General features: G+C 35.4%; 3 protein-coding genes across 3 annotated transcripts; 1 reads left to right on the forward strand and 2 right to left on the reverse strand.

Annotated features, from left to right (window-relative positions):
* The first annotated feature begins 480 nt into the window (after positions 1 to 480).
* On the forward strand, positions 481 to 4,987 carry LOC111391760 (short-chain dehydrogenase TIC 32, chloroplastic-like). The gene is made up of 8 exons (XM_023017007.1): positions 481 to 688; positions 3,424 to 3,655; positions 3,731 to 3,810; positions 3,941 to 4,094; positions 4,174 to 4,252; positions 4,334 to 4,418; positions 4,501 to 4,547; positions 4,663 to 4,987. Exons 1-8 carry the CDS (start codon positions 577 to 579, stop codon positions 4,855 to 4,857), a joined length of 984 nt encoding a protein of 327 aa, XP_022872775.1. The 5' UTR covers positions 481 to 576; the 3' UTR covers positions 4,858 to 4,987.
* A 627-nt stretch (positions 4,988 to 5,614) lies between these two features.
* LOC111391734 lies at positions 5,615 to 6,432 on the reverse strand. Its single transcript, XM_023016985.1, has one exon. The coding sequence runs from the start codon at positions 6,153 to 6,155 to the stop codon at positions 5,787 to 5,789; it is 369 nt and encodes a 122-aa protein (XP_022872753.1). The 5' UTR covers positions 6,156 to 6,432; the 3' UTR covers positions 5,615 to 5,786.
* Positions 6,433 to 6,977: 545 nt separating this feature from the next.
* LOC111391717 (UNC93-like protein 3) lies at positions 6,978 to 12,868 on the reverse strand. Its single transcript, XM_023016967.1, has 10 exons — positions 12,457 to 12,868; positions 12,097 to 12,260; positions 11,265 to 11,328; positions 11,071 to 11,175; positions 10,839 to 10,883; positions 9,838 to 10,085; positions 9,637 to 9,727; positions 8,896 to 9,008; positions 8,668 to 8,791; positions 6,978 to 7,726 (listed from the first exon to the last, which is right to left on the reverse strand). The coding sequence occupies exons 1-10, from the start codon at positions 12,607 to 12,609 to the stop codon at positions 7,541 to 7,543; spliced, it is 1,293 nt and encodes a 430-aa protein (XP_022872735.1). The 5' UTR covers positions 12,610 to 12,868; the 3' UTR covers positions 6,978 to 7,540.
* Positions 12,869 to 18,905: the final 6,037 nt, after the last annotated feature.

Below are 18,905 nucleotides of genomic sequence, written 5' to 3' on the forward strand. Positions count from 1 at the left end.
AATACTAGCTAACATCACTGGTGCTACCACATCAATTTAGATAGTGCTAAGTAATATATTCAATGAAAAGTAATTTATTTAATTATAACTCTCATTTAATGTCACATTAATGCTATATAGACTGATATTTTAACACCAGTGGTACTATATAATATTACTCATTAGAAGAATTGTTGGGATCATTAATGAGCCCTTGTTTTCATGTCACCAACTAAACAATTTGTTTTTATATTTTTACATTTTTTTTTTTAGTTTCTAAATAACCAAAATCTTGATGGTGAAGGGTGGAAGGTTGTTGAGGTATTTATAGTATTTGCATCCATTCACCGATTATCATTAAAATGTTTGTCCTCATTCACCGAATTATTTACTTATAATCCATTTTAATCCACATGCTTCTTTGGCTTTTTCATTCACCTAATAATCTGTCTCATTAATTCTTTCCCAGTCCTCTTCTATATACTGCTTTCATTTTCTAAACTCAGCCCACTTAAACTCTCTCTCTCTCTCTCTCTCTCTCTCTCTCTCTGTGGCTATATATACATATATATGCAGTCAGCCTGACGGTGGTAGAGGATGTTTAGGTTGATCACAGGAATAGCAGGCCCCAGTGGGTTTGGATCAGCATCAACTGCTGAACAAGTCACTCAAGGGATTGATGCCACCAATCTCACTGTTCTTATCACAGGTTAGATATATTTCATATTTATGTGTATACATGGAGAAAAACACTCACATTTACTTAAATAAGATCTGCAGATTTTAAATTAGAAAATAAAAATCTGATTGTATATCATCATCTTGGTTCCGGGATCAAGATTGCAAACGTCTTGAGTTTAATTAATTCTCGTTTTCATTAATGACAGTTCAAGACATTGGAATTTCTTGTCGTGTTCAATGATTTAGCCCCCGTTTGATTTAGTTAAAAGTCAGATTTTTAATTGATTTTGATAAAAGTTGCTGAAATTTGAAAAGTTGTGATTCCTTTAACTTAATTTTTAGCAAAATCTTAAGCCATACCAAACAGGGACTTAATCTTTTTACATGAATTTTACAACTTATTTTGTATAGCAATTTTTGTGTCATAATATAGTATAACTGGCAGATGGTGGATAGTAGATAGATAATTTATTTTTGAGTTAAATTTTTTTTTTATAATTTTTAAAAATGTGATAAAAGTAATTAACTTTTGGGAAAAATGAGTTTTTGAACAAATGTGTGGTTAAAAAATTTTGGACTTGCGTGAAAAATATTTTATTATAAAAATGGGTGGTTAAAAATGAGTTTTGAAAGAATGGAGTTAGGGGCAAAATCATATGCAGCATGGGTTTGAAACTACACCTCACCGAAAAACTTAAATGCACCGCCGAATTAATTCCCATTAAAGAGTTCAACTTTTTCTCTCACCTTTTGGCTCACAATTTCCTATTTTCTCTATATTGCCTTGCACATGAACCGGTGGTCCGGTGAGGTCGGACAGTTCAACCAGATTTAGCGCAACACGATTTAGCCCAATATGATAAACATGCTTACATTATATTGGACCTACTGCAATAACTACACATATTAATCAATTCTTATATTAAAACGGTGTATTCAATTGGGACTTTTGAAATTTTTAATGGGTGGATTTATATTTTAAGTGATGATTTTTGTAGATTTTATGAATTTTTCATATATTTAAATAAAATTAGTCGAAATCTTTCGTAGGCTTTTATAAACTTTCATTTTAAAACTTTTATAGATTTCTAAAGACTTTTTAAAAGCTTTCATTTGAAGTAGAATTCAGGTGAATCCAGTACAGTAATGTGAAATTATCACATACAAGATGGTAGTTTCAACAAGAACCTTGATATGTGTACACTATGATGTACACTTTAATTTACATTTTATCACATGTCATTATTCTATTGGGCAGTTTGAATTTAAAACGGTTTTTTCATCCAATTGACAACAATACAAGTGTAAATTAAAGTGTCAAAAATCAGCGTACAAATCACAAAGTTCTTTCGACAATTATCCTTTCCCTTCCCCTCTTCATATAATAAAAAATTATTTTAAAAAGAATAAAAATTTAAGACCTTAATTGAATAAATAATAATCAAAATTATACATATATATAAAATAAAAAATAAATTTAATACTCAATATTATTAATATAATATACTTTTAAAAATAAATATATTTAAATTTAATTATAAATGTTTCATATAAAATTTTATAATTTAATAAAAAATAGATATTTTTCACAAAATATATGAATGAAAAAGGGAGAAAAGAAAGTTACAAGAATATAATTTAATCATTTTCATAGAAATAGACAATAAGAGATAGAGAAAGATAAATGGAAATAAATATAATCAATAGAAAAAATAAATTTTAATCATACCTCTAATGTACGTAAAAGGAAAAAGGAAAGAAAATTGGGGAAAAAAACTTTTTCTTTTCGTGAATGTCTACCAAAATCTCTTAATTAATGAGAGACAAATTTTGAAATTTCATATGAGTATTTTTTGCTTAAAAATTATTATTTCATAGAACAAAAGTCTTTAAAAGTCATTAAAATTTGAATGCTCTAAAACTTATGGAAACTTTTAAAAAGTTTTAATTGAATATATCGTGACTTTTAGTGACTTCTTAAAAATCTATAAAAATCTCAATTAAAAATATCGATACTTCTAGAGAGTCTCAAAAATTCTACATTGAATACCTTAAATTTTTTAAATCTCAAAAAGTCATTAAAAGTTTCAATTGAGTACACCTCTCAAAGCATTAGAAAAATCTAAATGGCCCAAAGATCCCAATGACTAAAAAATTGGTCACAATCAACATTTTGTGAAATAGAGAGGCTTGCTAAGGTTAAAGCTTATTTTGAAGCATAACTGCACATTGTTCAATCTTCAATGCGCACAAGGCTAGGATGCTTCGAAGGTATGCAGAGACATACATTAAGAAAAATTTATTTTAAGTTACTTTTAAACACAATTAGATGTTGAAATCATTTTTTCTCTTCTGGTTTAAAAATTCTTCTCTATACTGTAATCCTCAATTTGTACAGGGCTAGGCTACTTTGAAAGTATGTAGAGATCTACTTTTGGAAAAAAAAAATTGAATAAAAAATAATAATAATTTTAAGTTACTTTTAAGTTTAGTCAACTGTGCGCCTAACAATTCAATACATAGAAACATGTGCATCCAAATCAAATGTTTAGGCCCTGTTTGGCACCCATTTTTATCAAAATGCATTTTTCTCTCTCTTCTTTTCAACCACACATTCTTTATTAAAATAATATTACACGTAAATCAAAAAAATTTTCTTATTTTTCAACCACACATTTTCCATCAATTTACTATTCAAAAATGTATTTTCACATAAAAATTCCTACCAAACACCCTCTTAATTGCAAACTTGTGTGATTGCAGGTGGTGCAAGTGGGATAGGTTTTGAGACAGCAAGAGTCTTGGCCTTAAGGAATGCACATGTTATTATTGCAGGAAGAAACATGAAGGCTGCAAATGAAGCAAAACAACTCATTCTAAAGGATAACAAAACTGCCCGCCTCGATGCACTGAAACTCGACCTCGCCTCCCTTAAATCCGTCAAGGCCTTTGCCAATAACTTCATCGCTCTTAAACTTCCTCTCAACATCTTAATGTAATTTTAAATCAATGCCCTTGCACAGATTTCAGATAGTAAGGAAATGTTTTTAATAATTTCTTAATTTTTCAGAAACAATGCTGGCATCATGTTCTGTCCCTATCAGCTTTCTGAAGATGGAATAGAGATGCAATTTGCAACAAATCATCTTGGTATGGATCACTAGACAGTACTAAAGACATACTATATTGTACTGTCTAGTCTTTTCGAGTACTACGTATCATAATAGACACATTTCAATCGTTAATTCCCTTATAGGCATTCATTGTTCGTTTTTCTCAGGTCACTTCTACTTGACCAACCTTCTCCTTGACATAATGAAAGAGACGGCAAGGTCTTCTGGCATTGAGGGCAGGATTATAAATTTGACATCAGTAGCACATCTGCACACTTATGATGAAGGGATTCAATTTGATAAGATGAATGAGGAAACCAGGTACTTTCTTATTCAAATCGAAAATATTAGTTAAAAAAAATTGCACCAGTTTATATTCACTACTGTGGCGACATATCAGTTATTTGGACAAGAAAGCGTACGGACAATCCAAATTAGCTAACATATTACATGCCAATGAGCTCTCACGACGTTTGCAGGTACGATCCACTTCTTCATTTATCATCACTCTTCTTCATTTCTGTGCTAAGTTTCGGTTTAAATCTTACAATGTGATGCAGGCTGAGGGAGCAAATATTACTGTTAATTCAGTTCATCCAGGGTTGATAACAACAAATCTCTACAGACATTCTTCTCTATTCATAAGTATGCACTAAAATTTTACCAAATATTCTTTCTTCTTCCTTTCGTTTTTAATTCTGTCGTGTTTACTAATATTTCTTTGCAGAAATTTTGAAGTTCTTGACATATATCCTATGGAAAAGCATCCATCAGGTAAATCACCACGACGTCTCAGTCTCACCACCGCACAATATTTCAGCACGTATTACCTTCGCGGAACCTTTGGTTGCAACACTATTTACATTTCTGTGTAAATTTGGATATTCAGGGGGCAGCCACAACTTGCTATGTCGCACTTCACCCGGCGTTGAAAGGTGTATCGGGAAAATATTTCCTCGACTGCAACGAGTATGAATCGGGCACGTTTGCTAGAGACGAAATTTTAGCCAAGAGGCTCTGGGATTTCAGCAACAAGTTGGTTGATGCAGCTCAAAACAATATGAAAAGTTCTGTTTCCCTGTGAAACCTATGTAATTTCTTGATATTTAAACAAATTATGACCTTGTTTGCATCAGAACACGTTTTTATCCATGATCACGGACCTCATAGTAAGTAAGATCTTTTCAAATATTGTTTAAGAATATTACTGCTTCTCTGCTTCTTGTTTAGAATTCCATAGTCTATGCCTATATATGGTACAAGATGTTAAAAAAAATACAGGAATGGAGAGAATAGAAAAGAAGATGATAATGAAATTCGGCAAAGGCTTAAACACGAAGAATGTATCATTGTCCTCAAATGATATTTACCTCCTTCCAATTTGCTTTTAAGGATTGAAAATGGCAAATAGTTTGCAAAATTAATCAAACTTAAGAAAGAACACCAAAAGCAAAAAATGATCTTCCAAAGAATCCAAACAAACAAGTGAAAATCAAGGAATTTGATTATGTAGAAGGACAAAGTTTCTACAAGATTTTGGATGAACAAGAAATAATTTTCTCATATGATTTTGTATATAATTTCATTGAACTTTGATCACCTATTTATAGGTCTTGATCAATTTACACGAAGTGGTGCCAAAATTGGGATGAAAGGCCACCAAATTCGAACCAAAAACGATCAAAAACGGCCACAACAGTCACATTTTTTATAGTATGTGACCACATGGGCTCGCATAGTTATAACGTTCAGTAGCCACCAAATTTTTGCATTGGTCTAAACTCAAATCAAAGAAGAATTTATAGAATATGTTCTGTACGTAGAATGAAAATACTCAGCAATAAACAAATAAGAATTTAACTTCTTTCATTATAATGTAAAAGAAAAATCAATTTGCCTCTTTTTGTGTGAAAGAGTAGAATTCGGTCAAAAACTAAAAATGATAAATTGTACGAGAATAAATGATAAGAAATACACCGATTTTTACGTGAAAGGCCTTCCGATTCGTTCGACTTACAGTAGTTGATCATCGTCCCCCTCCCACAAGCCCAAAGCTCTAACCGCATAAGCCGTGGTGGTGACAATAACGGCCGCAAAAACCGGTGGAACCACGATATCCATTTTGGATCTTCTGAAAAATTGAACCGGAAAACAAAAATTCTCCCCCGGAATATCCAGTGGTAATCTCAAATACCCTTCTCTGTGACACGCCTGAGAAAAGGTGGAAGTTGGACTAATAGCAGAAACGAAAGCAAACTCCGGCCAGAACGATGCCACAGCCACTGTCAAAGTCAAAATCGTCGTCCACGTGGCAGCGTAGAACATCAGAGGCTCCCTTGAGAACAGCCTTCGGAAAATTGAGTTGATGAAACTGAAATTCATTTCAACAAGTCTGGTGGGAACCTTTAAAACTCTAGCATTTTCATTCAAACTCGTCTAGAAGAACAAATTTCTCAATGCAGAAACTCGAAAAAGGATAACTTTTTTATGATCAAAATACAAGCATGCAAATTATATATATAAAGATGGACCTAATCTCAACTAATTTTGAAAGATTAAAGTTTAGTTGGTTAAGAAAATGTCAAGAGGGAGACAGATCACTAACTCCTTCGTTAGGACTTTGGTTTTGTTGGTTCGAAAAGACTGGAGAATTTCACCTATATTTTGGTCTACGTGGCACAATACATTTTCTTCATTTTTTATAATCTCAGTTTCTTATTATACAAGGACTTGTTAAATTTATTTTCTTCAATAGAAAATAATAATAATAATAATAAAATATTAGAATTCCATTTCATTTTTGCAACACGTTGCCTTCCAAATTCAATCTTGACCCGACTTGAGAACATTATAGTCATTCATATAGAACTATCAGTACTAATGAAAATTTTGCGAAATCGATTTAGCAAGAACCGAACAAGAGAAAACCGTTTTCAATCTTAGATCGGCTCTGGAAATTCGGTCATCGTTGACTGACAATCATGCTATATAGACATAATGGTTAACATAATATTTGACATAATATCACATAACAACCTATCATTCGACTGTTTAAAACACAATCAGCTTTTTCAACTAATCACATCTTGCCAGCAAGCCCAACACCTATTATGTCAACCATTATGTCACTTACTTTCTGACAAAGTAGCATTATTCTTGACTGAAACGTGAGATATGATAACTCGACCTTACAACACCTGTAGATATCCAAAATGCTTTTACATGGTACTATCAAGATCAACATAACAAAAATGTCAATAGACATAAAATACTTGAGAAAATACAGGGTACGGACTAAATCCATGTAGAAATTACAGCTTAAATACCATTACATGACATACTTGACACATAATTGAACATGATTCAACAAAACAAGTGAAAATTTGACAAATTCTATCACCTTGCTCTTCTTTATTTTGCTACATCCTGCGTACCAAACACATCCTAAATAGCTCGGATTCATTTTTCGGGGTTTGTTTTATGTTTTTCATCACCAAGTCAAAACAGGCCTTTCTAGCGCAGGAATAACAAAGGCTTTCAAGAGTTCAATTTGCAAACAGATTACATCAACAAAAGAAAAGGTAAATATCACACTTTGCATGAATAGCATCATTTTTTTATTGGCTGCAGAAAACATTAGCCGTGTTAGAAAACGATGGCCAACAATCAAACCATCGAAAATGGATACTTGTTTTCAGCATGTTTGGGAATATTAACACAGTGATGCAAATCCTTGGATAACGTCACAAAAATCTTGTTTGTGATGTTCAAGATGCATGATATGAAAATGCTTTCTCGAACTGAAGCATGAGAAAAAGAAACCCGGCCAGTGAAATGCAAAGTGCAGCGAACAAGATTATGACCATTGTCTGCAATGAAATAGATGAACTGATAAAGAACACCACTGCAATTGAAGCACTTTGCCAGAGCTTAAGCTGTGCAAATGCTCCTTCCTGCAGCCACCGCAAGTTATAAGATTAGATAGGTAGGGTAAGAAGATATAAAGTACAAGAAGTCAAATGTGGATACAGTTATATGCATCTAAATAACATAGACACTGAAATCTCAGTTAAGTTATATAGCTTCAAGGGACTCACAAACAGCAAACCAAGTCTCATTCCTAATAAATTTGGGATCGACTAAACAAGTCCTTTTTTGTTGCTACGAGAGGTTCATTGTTAGATCTGTTGGAACATTCAAAGCAATTAGATACTCAGCAATCACAATAAGTCATATGAGTTTTGGTCTAGTCTACATCTCCTAACATGTTCTACTCAAACCATCACTCTATAGACAAGAACCTCTCTAAGTCTACGTAAAATATGTCGATCACCTAAGTTGTCATTTTCCTCAATTGGTGCCACCTCCACTTGTTGCATATATTCTCATTTCTTATCTTGTCCATTTTTAATATGACTAGACATCCATCTTAGCCCCTGTTTGACAACCACTATTTGGGGAAAATAGAGTTTTGAATAATGATTTTTAAGAGAATGTGTGGTTAAAAAGTAGAGAAAAATTTTGGATTTTCGTGCAGAATATTTTATTGTATGAATGTGTGGTTGAAAATATGTTCAAAAAAAAAAAAAAAAAAGTTTGAAAATACTGATTGTCAAACTGGGTATGGTACCCTGGTTTTTGGAACGTTTATCTTATGGATATTAACAACCAAACACCAGGCACCATAAATCAATTTCAAGTTACTGGCATCTGGCCAAAGGTGGGGATCAATTATTCAGATGACAATAAACAATGATCTACATCTTTGGCAATCAACAAATACAGGGAAAGAGAGACAAAATCGTCCAAACAATTGTGCTTATGCTGAGAGGTTCATATTGACAAGATGTTTCTAGCATTAAAATGATTACAGGAGATAGAGAAAACTGAGTACCAGGTCATGCTTAAATAGGATTCCAAGCAAAGCACTTAGCTGTGTGTTCAGTACTCCATCGCCAATACCCCACAAGGCCCCTATGAGAAGTGGGTATACTGTGCCAAGCACTCCTCCAGCCACACTAAATAAAGAAGACACAAATGATCATTTTGATAGGCTTCAATTATATGTATGAACTTAGTTCTAAAGGTTCTCTAATATATGAAAAAGGATAGGAAAGTCGACCTGTAGCCCAGCAGAAGCCAAAGCAGTACAATAATCTGAATCAAAGCTCCAGCAGAGACTATTATAGTGATCGATGAAAGACCGAAGGTAAGTCGACCAGCAGCAAGTGAACACTGAGACATGTTCCAAGAGCAAGAGGCAACTGTTAACCAATTACTTGAAGCCACATATATGCAACAAAAAAGCATCCACAACCTTCATATTAAAGATGCCAGAAAATCTACATATGAGTCATGCTCAAAAAAAATAACTTTTTTCTTTAAACATGTTTGGATGACTTGCTCGTTTCTTACTTATAGTTAAAAATAAAAATAAATAAATAATAAATAATTGTATTTAAAGTAATTCACACCTTATCACCAAAATAATTTACTAATTTCCAACTTTGACCAATAAAAATTATTAATTTGAAACTTACTTATTCACTTATAAGTAAACCTTTAAAGCTTAGCCATACATGCTCTAAGTAAGGATAAAGGCAAAATTCGCTGTTCTAATTCTCCAATTCCATAGAAGGGGATATCATATAAATAGTAGTAGTCTCGAGAAGAAGTTGCTGTACATAGGGATTTGCTTAAGGTGAGCAAGACACTTAGAAGAAAATAAATATTTTGAAACCAACTCAAATTAAGAGGAAAATAAATAGCATTGAGTTTGGGACAGATGCATGTAAAGAGGCACAATCAAATTAATTTGACTGACAAATAACTAATTGTTATCATATCAAAATTTGCTACTCACTATAGCATCAAAAACCCCGTAAACAGCCATTGCACCACCAACACCACGCTCGCCAAGTGAAGGCTTGACAATTTGCTTCGTGTATTCAGCCCTGTATGGGAAAAAAAAAAGAATCCCCTCAATTGCAGAAACAGAAATATAGCATTGAACCCGGTCTAAACAACATAAGTACTTAGATCATAATTCTGGGGCATTCTTTACCATACAAATGCTTGCTGTAAGCCTGAATATGCAATAAGCGGGATGATCAAGAGGATTCTTATGTCGAGTAATAGATTCAACATTGCCTTCAGCAAAGACACCACCGAAGAAGAAAAAGTGACACGAGAATCTTGCATTTGTTCCTCCTTACCATTTCTCTTACTTAAGAAGCACATAAGAATAGTACCTAAGGTCATGCTACAAAGGAATACAATGAAGAGTAAAGTTGTGCCGCTGGTACTTCCTCCCTGCAATCATATCACCAAACCCATCAGCACTTACTAAATAAATAGTTGTGTCTTTTGTACGTATATGAGTATACAAAATCCGGACATCACTCAAAAATTGCAGTTTTTATTTTTTGGCATAACAATGCACGCGAACCATTTCAGGACATCCAATCAACTACTGTCATTATATAGTTAAGCACATCAATGTGGAAAGCTTTATTAAATAAATCACTAGTTGACTACGCAGCCAACCCCCCCTCACTTATAAATATGGTGAAGGATCCTTCTCTTTCTCCCTTTTTCAGTTCTCAAACTTAAAAGTGATAATAAAAACTAGAAAGCACAAGTTTTATCTTACTTCTAAGTGATGCCTTAGAGTGCATAAAACCAAAGAAGACAGAATCATTTGTTGCGTCCGTTAATTATAACTTCAAAGTGTTGAACAATGCTGTACAGAATCGTAGACGAAGGAAAGTGAAGTAATTTATTAATCTATTTCTTCATTCATTCATATCGAAATAACAATGATATAGCCCCTGTTTGGCCCTTATTTTCTCAAATTCATTTACAACCACACATTTTATGGGATCCATAACTTTTGTCTAACTTTTAACCACACATTTCATTAACTCTTATCAAAATTAACTAAAAATCTGATTTTTATCTAAATCAAACAGGGGCATAATGTATATAAGAGATATGTAACAACTTTTTACTACAAAAAGGTAAATATTGATAATATAAAACATAGCTTCCAACAAGTTTACATACCTTCTCATCTCTTAACAAGGCCAGAGTGATGAGGTTGCCGACAAGCTGCAATATGCAATGCGAAATAGTAACCTTTTTTTTTTTTTTTTTTTTTTTTTGGGGGGGAAATTCAAGCATCACCCTATTTCATTGTCTCATTTATCAAAATGGAATCACAAAAAAACAAATTTAGAGTTTGAAACACACACACACAGAGATAAACTTGTAGGTCGAGTAATGGAAATAATTAAACAAGTTGAATCCTTGACTTGAAAGAAACGTGTAAAAAAATGGTTTTAGCCAAATCACTATTAAGTCGAGCAGCATGACTGTGAGCTGTGGAAGTAAGATACGTCCCCTGACAGTAGACACAAAGGTAAGAGTAAAACATAATAGCTCAATTGGACTGACCATTTAATGCTGAGATGTTGAAACAACATGTTGAACCTGTGCAACCCATATTATTGAAGCAGCAAATCCAAGGTACAAAGATGCTGGCACCATAGTATACCTAAAATATAAATCGAGAAATACTCCAGTGTGAAAATAGATTCATCGGACAATAATGCGAGCATAAAATCAGATTATTCCATTTATTCTTAGAAGCTAGATTTAGATTCATACGTATTGGCATCAGCAAACCAAAAAACCAATACGGAAAGTAGTTGCCTTGCAAGAATTTCAAAAATCCAACATAAATATGAAAAGTTGAACAGCCTGAATATTAATTAATAACAATGTCTGGAATATGGACGTTTTAACTCATTAAACAATCAGTGTTACAATTTTCAAAGTAATGCAAAACCAAACCAGAAGAAAAGAAAATGTGATGGCAGAATGACATATAATCACCTAGAGACAGAATGAATTTAGGTTCATCCAAATCATAGTTACCCATATTTAAAGCAACTTAATATAGCTACACTGAAGTGAGAACATTATAAAACCCATTGGTTTCCCTTCTCGTGCAAAATAACTTGAAAAGCATCGCTGTTTAACTTTGAATGGAAGTGTCATCGAGCATTAGACTCTACAACATCCTGAGCATTAGACTACAACATCCTGAACACTGAAATTTATGGACGACAACAATTTATACATGCCCATTGAGTAGGTCAATTATTCAAGGTAAACTTATTTTCAATGACATCTTTTCAAAGATCATCCATATTAACTGCAAAAACATGCCGGGACCCCAAAGTCAGCTGCGGTACAATTTTCTAAAATCAATCCAAGTAAAGCTTAATTGTAGTGATCATACTAAACGAAAGGACCATACCAAGTAGGCTTCAAATTTGCAGCTATGAACAGCAAATATCCAGTTGTACCAAGAATTAGAGCAGTCTTTGAGCCAAGCTTCTTCACCACCAATGAAGCTAACACAGAAAAGAATGTAAAGGACACGTATAAAATCCCCAGTGATATGGTCCCCAAATCTCCTTCCTAGGAAAATCAAATAATACTTAATCAGGAATTGATTTGTGTGTCAATTTTACATGCAATTTGGTGTCGAACCAACTCGTGATTTCACCCTCATCTGCACACTTTAAGACTAATCCCAAATTGTAAAATTTCCCATCTTTTACAACGAAATGAAATAATAATCAGAAAAGTATGAAAAAAATAATCCGGAACTCACGGTATTGATAGTGCTCTCTAAGTTTTGGGCAGCCCCATAAGCCAAGAAAATCAGCAGGAAAGCCCAACATAAAATATGAACATCTTTCTTGTGGTTTAAGGTTGGAGTTGGAGGGGTTTCAATGAGAAGTGGGGTTTCTTCATCCGTAGCCATCGAAGAACAAAATACTCTGTTCAATCAGTCAAATAATAACACCCACATGTAAAGACACATATATACACTAATTGGAAAGAGGAGAATTTGAGCCGGCGAGAGTGAAGTTAAGAAAAAGACATAGAGAAGAGGGTTGTGTTTTCACTGTTTCTTATATTTGAGGGCAACCAGCGAAGATTCTGAATCTCAAGAAAAGACAGGTTCAGCCGGCCATTAATTATAGAGACTGGACTGTTTTCCGAGTTCTCTGTTTGGGATGATGTTGACTTTTTGTTGCTTGGTTCTTGTTTCGTTTGATTTTTCTAAAGAGGAAATTACAAAAAAATAAAAATAAATTGTTCATTTCGACATAATCAATTGTAAAAATGTCTAAAATTTTTTAATGTCCATTTTTACAATTATTTGGACGAGAGTATCCCTAAGTAGCTACTCAAGCTACATTAAAATGATGTTCTCGATATTTCAAATATCTTTCTTGATATTTGAATTTTTTTATATTTCAAAATTGCACATGTCAAATCACAATATTAAATGTTCTCAATATTTCAAATGTTGTTCTCGACATATTAAATGTCTAAAATGACATTTCATTTCGAACATGACATTTCTCTATACTTTAGATGTTATTCTCAATATTTTTGTGTCTAGCATTAATTGTGATTTGATATGTGCAATATGAAATTATTTACTCTTTCATTAAGAGTAAAATAGAGAATTTGGAATCAAAAATGGCATTTTGCAAAGATTATCAAAAGTAGATATTTTTGAGTTGATATATGTAAAATTGAGCATATAAGACCTCTTTTCTATTGGATTTGCTTTCAAATTTTATCAAAATAAACCTGCTCCATTTTTAACAAATTCCCTACTTTACCTCCATTTTTTTTAAATATATTTTTCCTCAAACTCATTTTTAAACATGTGAATTTACAATAAAATAATTGTACATGTAAATTCAAAATTTTTACTGACCTTTTAATTACGCATTTTTTAAAACCCACTATTACACAATCTGATTTTTCTAAAATAGTGGTGCTATGTGTACAACCGGGGTTGACAACTTCGGTTGACAATTAGATACATGGGAGGGGGCTCAAGTTGAATAAAAAAATCGTGTTCCCCACTCCTGTGAGTGCATTGTCAATCGGGTTGTCAACTACAATTGTACAATAAGAATAATTCTTTCTAAAAAATGGAGCTCAAACTCACTTAAAGTAGAAAAAGGGAAAAAATTCGACCCATGTTGTAAAATACAAACTTAAGAAGTAGATGCACAATTCTGATTTTCATAGTCGTGCTTGATATACTCTATGAACTGAGCCGGTCCAAAATTATAATTGCAATGTCATAATCTTTCGTCAAAATATTCGTGTATATATTTGAATGTGATGCTACCAAAAATAGTACTTGAACGATCTCGAACTTGATGATTAAACTTCGATCTTGGATGAACATGAACGATCTTCGAATACCTGAAACAAAGACAATGATGTGTGTGCTCGTCACCCCTCCAATGCTTAAGTCAGGTAGGGAATTTAGTGTGTGAAGCTATAAACTGGAACTATGAAAAACATACCTCAAGAATAAGCTCGAGTTATGTATTTATAGGTGCTGATGATAAAGTCCTAGAGGGACTTATCCACGTGTGATCCTTATCCACATAGGATAAGGAGTTAGTGTTTCGTTCCAAGTATTCAACCACTATTTGAGTCGAAGAAGGAGTCAAATAGGATAAGGATTGTGGTTTGAGTAGAATTAGTGCTCTCATAGGTTGTCAAGAAGGACTGACGAGTAGACATACAAACCCGACCTTGATTTTGTGGTTTTGGGGGACATCAAGTTCGGGGTTCATGGGTTGAGTTTGGGATTCACTAGATCTGAAGTCATCACAGGCCCCCGTGCATCGAGGTCGTAGATTTTCGTCCAAGCATGATCTGCGAGCGAAGATGTAGAGGCATAAATATCCAGGTGTCTTTCCACGTGTCAGACGTTCGATGGGATGACAGAGAACGATCTTAGATGGCTACCACATGCAATGTCAGATCACAAGCTTAAATGGCCGCCACGTGTCTTCGTTCAAAGGCCAGGATTAATAGACCGTTGACATTCCAAAGACCCTTATAAATAGTCCCCACATTTCACTTTCACTTTTCACTCTCCAGTAAAAGAAAGCTCGAGCTCGAGGATAGTGGGTTGGTGAGCAATCATCCAAAAAAGTAATGGGGTGTTCTCTTTGTGTTTCAGTTTTATGTTTTGAGTTTTAAATTCATTTTGAGTTTTGTATTTTGAGTGTTTGTTTTGAAATTGTTGAAAATGCGTTCTTTTTGTTAGTTTCTCAAAAAAAAAAAATCAAAATTTTTTTTTTTTTGAAATTTTGAGAATCACCATACCCCCTCCGAAAAAAAAAAAAAAAGGTGTTTCCCGCGTTTTCAGTTTTTTCAAGTTTTACACTGAAAACGCCCAAACGACAAAAAAGTCGTTTTGTGTTTTCTTCACAAATTTTTTTTTCGTTTTCCAAAAAAAAAAAAAAAAAAGGTGTTTCCCGCGTTTTCAGTTTTTTCAAGTTTTACACTGAAAACGCCCAAACGACAAAAAAGTCGTTTTGTGTTTTCTTCACAAATTTTTTTTTCGTTTTCGAAAATTCGTTTTCGAAAACGGGAAAGAGAACACGTTTTCACCGTTTTGAAAAATCGAAAACAGAAAACGGCCCGAAAACGGTAAAGAGAACAGGGCCTTTAAGTTTTAATTATTTGATTTAGTATTATGTCGAGTAGTAGTAGCAGTAGTAAAGGGTCGAGTAAGAGTGATAGTAGCTGTCCATCCAGAGCCTCGAACTGTAGTGATAAACCTGAGGACGTAGGTACATCCCTAATCCCCATGGCCATTCCTGTTAGTTCTCACATTGGTCTACCCCAAAGAACCGACCTAGTATAAGGAACATGTGATTATTAAGATAGCGAGAGAGTTCGAGGTTATGCCCATTTGTGATGTGAGAGCCCCAGGGCCTATTGAGACCGTGTTAGGAGCTCGAGAGGGAGAGATAACCTTTTTTGGAGATGCTCTTAAGGCCAGGCTTAGGTGGCCCCTTCACCGGTTTTTCATCCATTTCCTGACCTCGTACTATTTATGCCCTGGCCAACTAGCCCCGAATGGTTGGAGGTTGCTAGTATATTTCTTTATATTATGTAGATGTCTCGAGATCGAGCCCAGACTCGATCTCTTATGAATGGTCTTTGATATGAAATTCTCCCCGAGGTATAACTGTTTCATTTACTTATCCACGAAGGGGGGTTTAGAACACCTGAGACCCCGAGCTCTCTTTAAGGTTGGAAAAAACGATTCTTTTTTTGTAAAGCCTCAAGACCCCGACCATCCTTTGGCAAAGAAGATCGACTATCTACTCGAGGATGACATCCTCGACCTTGCCAATGTGAAAGGCCTCGAGGGTATGATTTTTCTCTTTTCTTTTCTTTTCTTTTTTTTTTTGTTGTAATCTTGTAATTTCATGTCTAAGCATCGATCTATAGTTCGAGCTAATGCCTTTGTTGTTGCTGTTTGCAGAACTTGAAATGTCTTTCGATCCATCCGCACTCTTGGATAATGTTCATCACAAGGCCCCGACCTCAACCCAATCGAAGGGGAAGAAGCAGGTAAGGGAGGTCGTGCGTCCTGCCCCTATGGGTCAAGATCAGAGCTCATGAAGCCCGACATCTCCCAGCCAGCCAATGCCACAGAAGCCAGCTCGGGTCCGTACTCCTTGTTTTGGGCCGGACCTCCTAGCCGATGATGACAACCCTATGCCCACGAAGTTGCTCGAGGAGTATGCTGATTGTGCTCTTATCCAGAAAATAGTTGACAAGTATGAGAAAGAGGTCGATTCTCATGAAGGGGTTCGAACCCTCGAGCTCCTTACTTTGAATGTTTGTTTTTAATATGGTTGTTTTTGTCTCCTTTGAAAAGTTTTTGTTTCGTCCTGACGTCAGTGTGATACTTGTTTTTTGCAGATTTTAAGCATGGCTCGAGGTCTGGGGCTCAAGGGGATAAATACCTCGAATCAAATAGCCGAGCTCGAGGCCAAAAGCGAGGCTGCGCATAAGAGGGCTCTCGACCTTGAAAAGGCCCTAGAGGCGGCTCCTGCTGACCTTAAGAAGGCCCAAGGCGAGGTTGGGACTGCGAAAGATGAAGCTGAGGAGGCAAAGCTCGAGCTCATTCAGTGTCTAAATACTTTTGAAAATGAACTGGTGAGGGCCGGAGAAGAGGCTCGACCTCAGGCTGTTGAAGATTTCAAACAATCCAACGAGTTCAAGACCCTTCTTGGTCAGTACGGGGCTGGACCATATCATTATGGCTTGCGGCTTGCTCGTTCTTTTCTTCGGACCAAACTTCGTGAGGATTTGAAGCCTATGGTCGAGGAGCTACGAACGGTGAATGAACTGGCCAAGGACCTTGAGCTTTCTGCCTCAAAGGTCAATGATGAAGAAGATGGTGATGGAGGGGACGATGTTGGGACCCCTGATCGGTTTCTTTTGTTGTTGTTGTTGTTGTTGTTATTATTATTATTATTATTGCTATATACATTGCCCGACCTGGGCTTATGAACTTTTGACTTCTAAATGTAAAATATATTGCCCGAACTAGGCTTCGATCTTTGAGGGGCTTTTTGTTATTAGTCATGCATCTTGTTTTTGCTGTGAAATCGTGCGTGGGTTTTGTGTTCGTGTGTGTGTGTGTGTTATGATTTTGAATTCTAGCTGTTATAATTGTTAAGAGCTCGATCATATGTCACAAAAAATTAACTCGATTGTTAACATATATAGCCTGGGTGTGAGTAATAATTCGAGGATATAGTATGGCTTAATAATACTTAACGTCAAGACTATGAAAAATTGGGCTTCGACGTTGAAGCTCGAGGATGTATTTTCAGGCTTCGAATAGGAATGTTGGGCAAGGGTGAACGAGATCAAGTATCGGTATTGCGCGCGGTAATTTTTAACTTCGCATATCGAGGGACAACTATTGGGTCGCTGATGATTTAAAGGATAAGCTCGGGCTTGTCCCTTGTAATTTAAACAACTTCTTTCCTTTGTGGATAAGATGGGTATGGTCTTGTATGATAATCTTTATATCATACCCCGACCTCGACCTTGATATTCTTTGTTATGAGGACACTCTGGGATCAATGAGGTCGAGCCTGATGATCCCGACCTACTGCCATTTGAGGTCTTGGCAGCTTGTGTTTGGTTCTATTAGTCGAGTGTCGACCGAATGCATGGGGTACGGCCTTATGATAACTTGGTTGAGAGTTAGCTACATGCGCAGAGCACGACCTTATGCTAACTTGGTTCAGTGTTAGCTACATGCGCGGAGCACGACCTTATGCTAATTTTGCTAAGGTATTAACTGCATGCGCGGGGCACGGCCTTATGCTAATTTGTTAAGGCATTAGCTGCATGCTTGAGGCACATGTACGGGACACGACCTTATGTTAATTTTGTTAAGGTATTAGCTGGATGCGTCGGGCACGACCTTATGCTAATTTTGTTAAAGTTTTAGCTGCATGCGTGGGGCACGACCTTATGCTAATTTTGTTAATAGGGAAGCAATATCATAAAGAAAATTTCATGTATTATTAAAAGGGCTCAAGGGCGTTCATACCCCAGCTTATTGGAGCAAGAGCTGTTAGGGCGTTTGAGCTCGAAAAGTAAAAATGAAATAAAGCAAACATAAAGTGGGCATGCAAGCCTTAAAAGGAAAAATTATAGCTATAGCTAGTTACTAGTAATAAATTTTAAGATTGTCGGCGTTCCATGGACTTGGGAGAGGCTTTCCTAATGTGTCCCTGAGACTGTAAACTCCACCTTTTAATTTTCTGATGACCTCGAAGGGTCCTTCCCATGTTGGTCCGAGCTTCCATGGTAGGTGTCCGGCAGCTTCTGCTTTTCTAAGGATGAGATCCACAGCTCTAAACCTTCTTGTCTGGACCTTGTTGTTGAAGTTCCTTGGCATTTTGTTCTGATAATTTGCAGCTCTAAGTGAGGCTTGCTCTCTTACTTCTTCAAGCAAGTCAATGTGTTCAATAGTTTGTCTCTCTCTATTCATCTCGAGCTTCCTTATTGTGGGAAGGTTGACCTTGATTGGAACGGTAGCCTCAAGTCCAAAGGCAAGCATGAAGGGTCTCTCCCCCGTTGCTGTCTTATGCGAAGTTCTGTACGCCCATAGTATAGAAGGCAGCTTATCAGGCCAGTCGCCTTTGGCATCCCCTATTCTTGTTCGAAGGTCCTGCAATATGATCCGAT

Source organism: Olea europaea, unplaced genomic scaffold, assembly GCF_002742605.1.
Source record: "Olea europaea var. sylvestris unplaced genomic scaffold, O_europaea_v1 scaffold83, whole genome shotgun sequence".
Classification (NCBI taxonomy): domain Eukaryota; kingdom Viridiplantae; phylum Streptophyta; class Magnoliopsida; order Lamiales; family Oleaceae; genus Olea; species Olea europaea.

Bases quoted from the DNA above. Each gene is read 5' to 3' on its own strand.
- LOC111391760 (XM_023017007.1), top strand. From the start codon at position 577: ATGTTTAGGTTGATCACAGGAATAGCAGGCCCCAGTGGGTTTGGATCA. The intron at 3,811-3,940 runs GTATGGATCACT...CGTTTTTCTCAG, and splicing joins ATTTGCAACAAATCATCTTG to GTCACTTCTACTTGACCAAC. The intron at 4,548-4,662 runs GTAAATCACCAC...TTGGATATTCAG, and splicing joins TATGGAAAAGCATCCATCAG to GGGGCAGCCACAACTTGCTA.
- LOC111391734 (XM_023016985.1), bottom strand. From the start codon at position 6,155: ATGAATTTCAGTTTCATCAACTCAATTTTCCGAAGGCTGTTCTCAAGG.
- LOC111391717 (XM_023016967.1), bottom strand. From the start codon at position 12,609: ATGGCTACGGATGAAGAAACCCCACTTCTCATTGAAACCCCTCCAACT. The intron at 10,884-11,070 runs GTTTAATTATTT...TGCATATTGCAG, and splicing joins TCAAGTCAAGGATTCAACTT to CTTGTCGGCAACCTCATCAC. The intron at 10,086-10,838 runs GTATGTAAACTT...ATATGATTGCAG, and splicing joins CCTTGTTAAGAGATGAGAAG to GGAGGAAGTACCAGCGGCAC.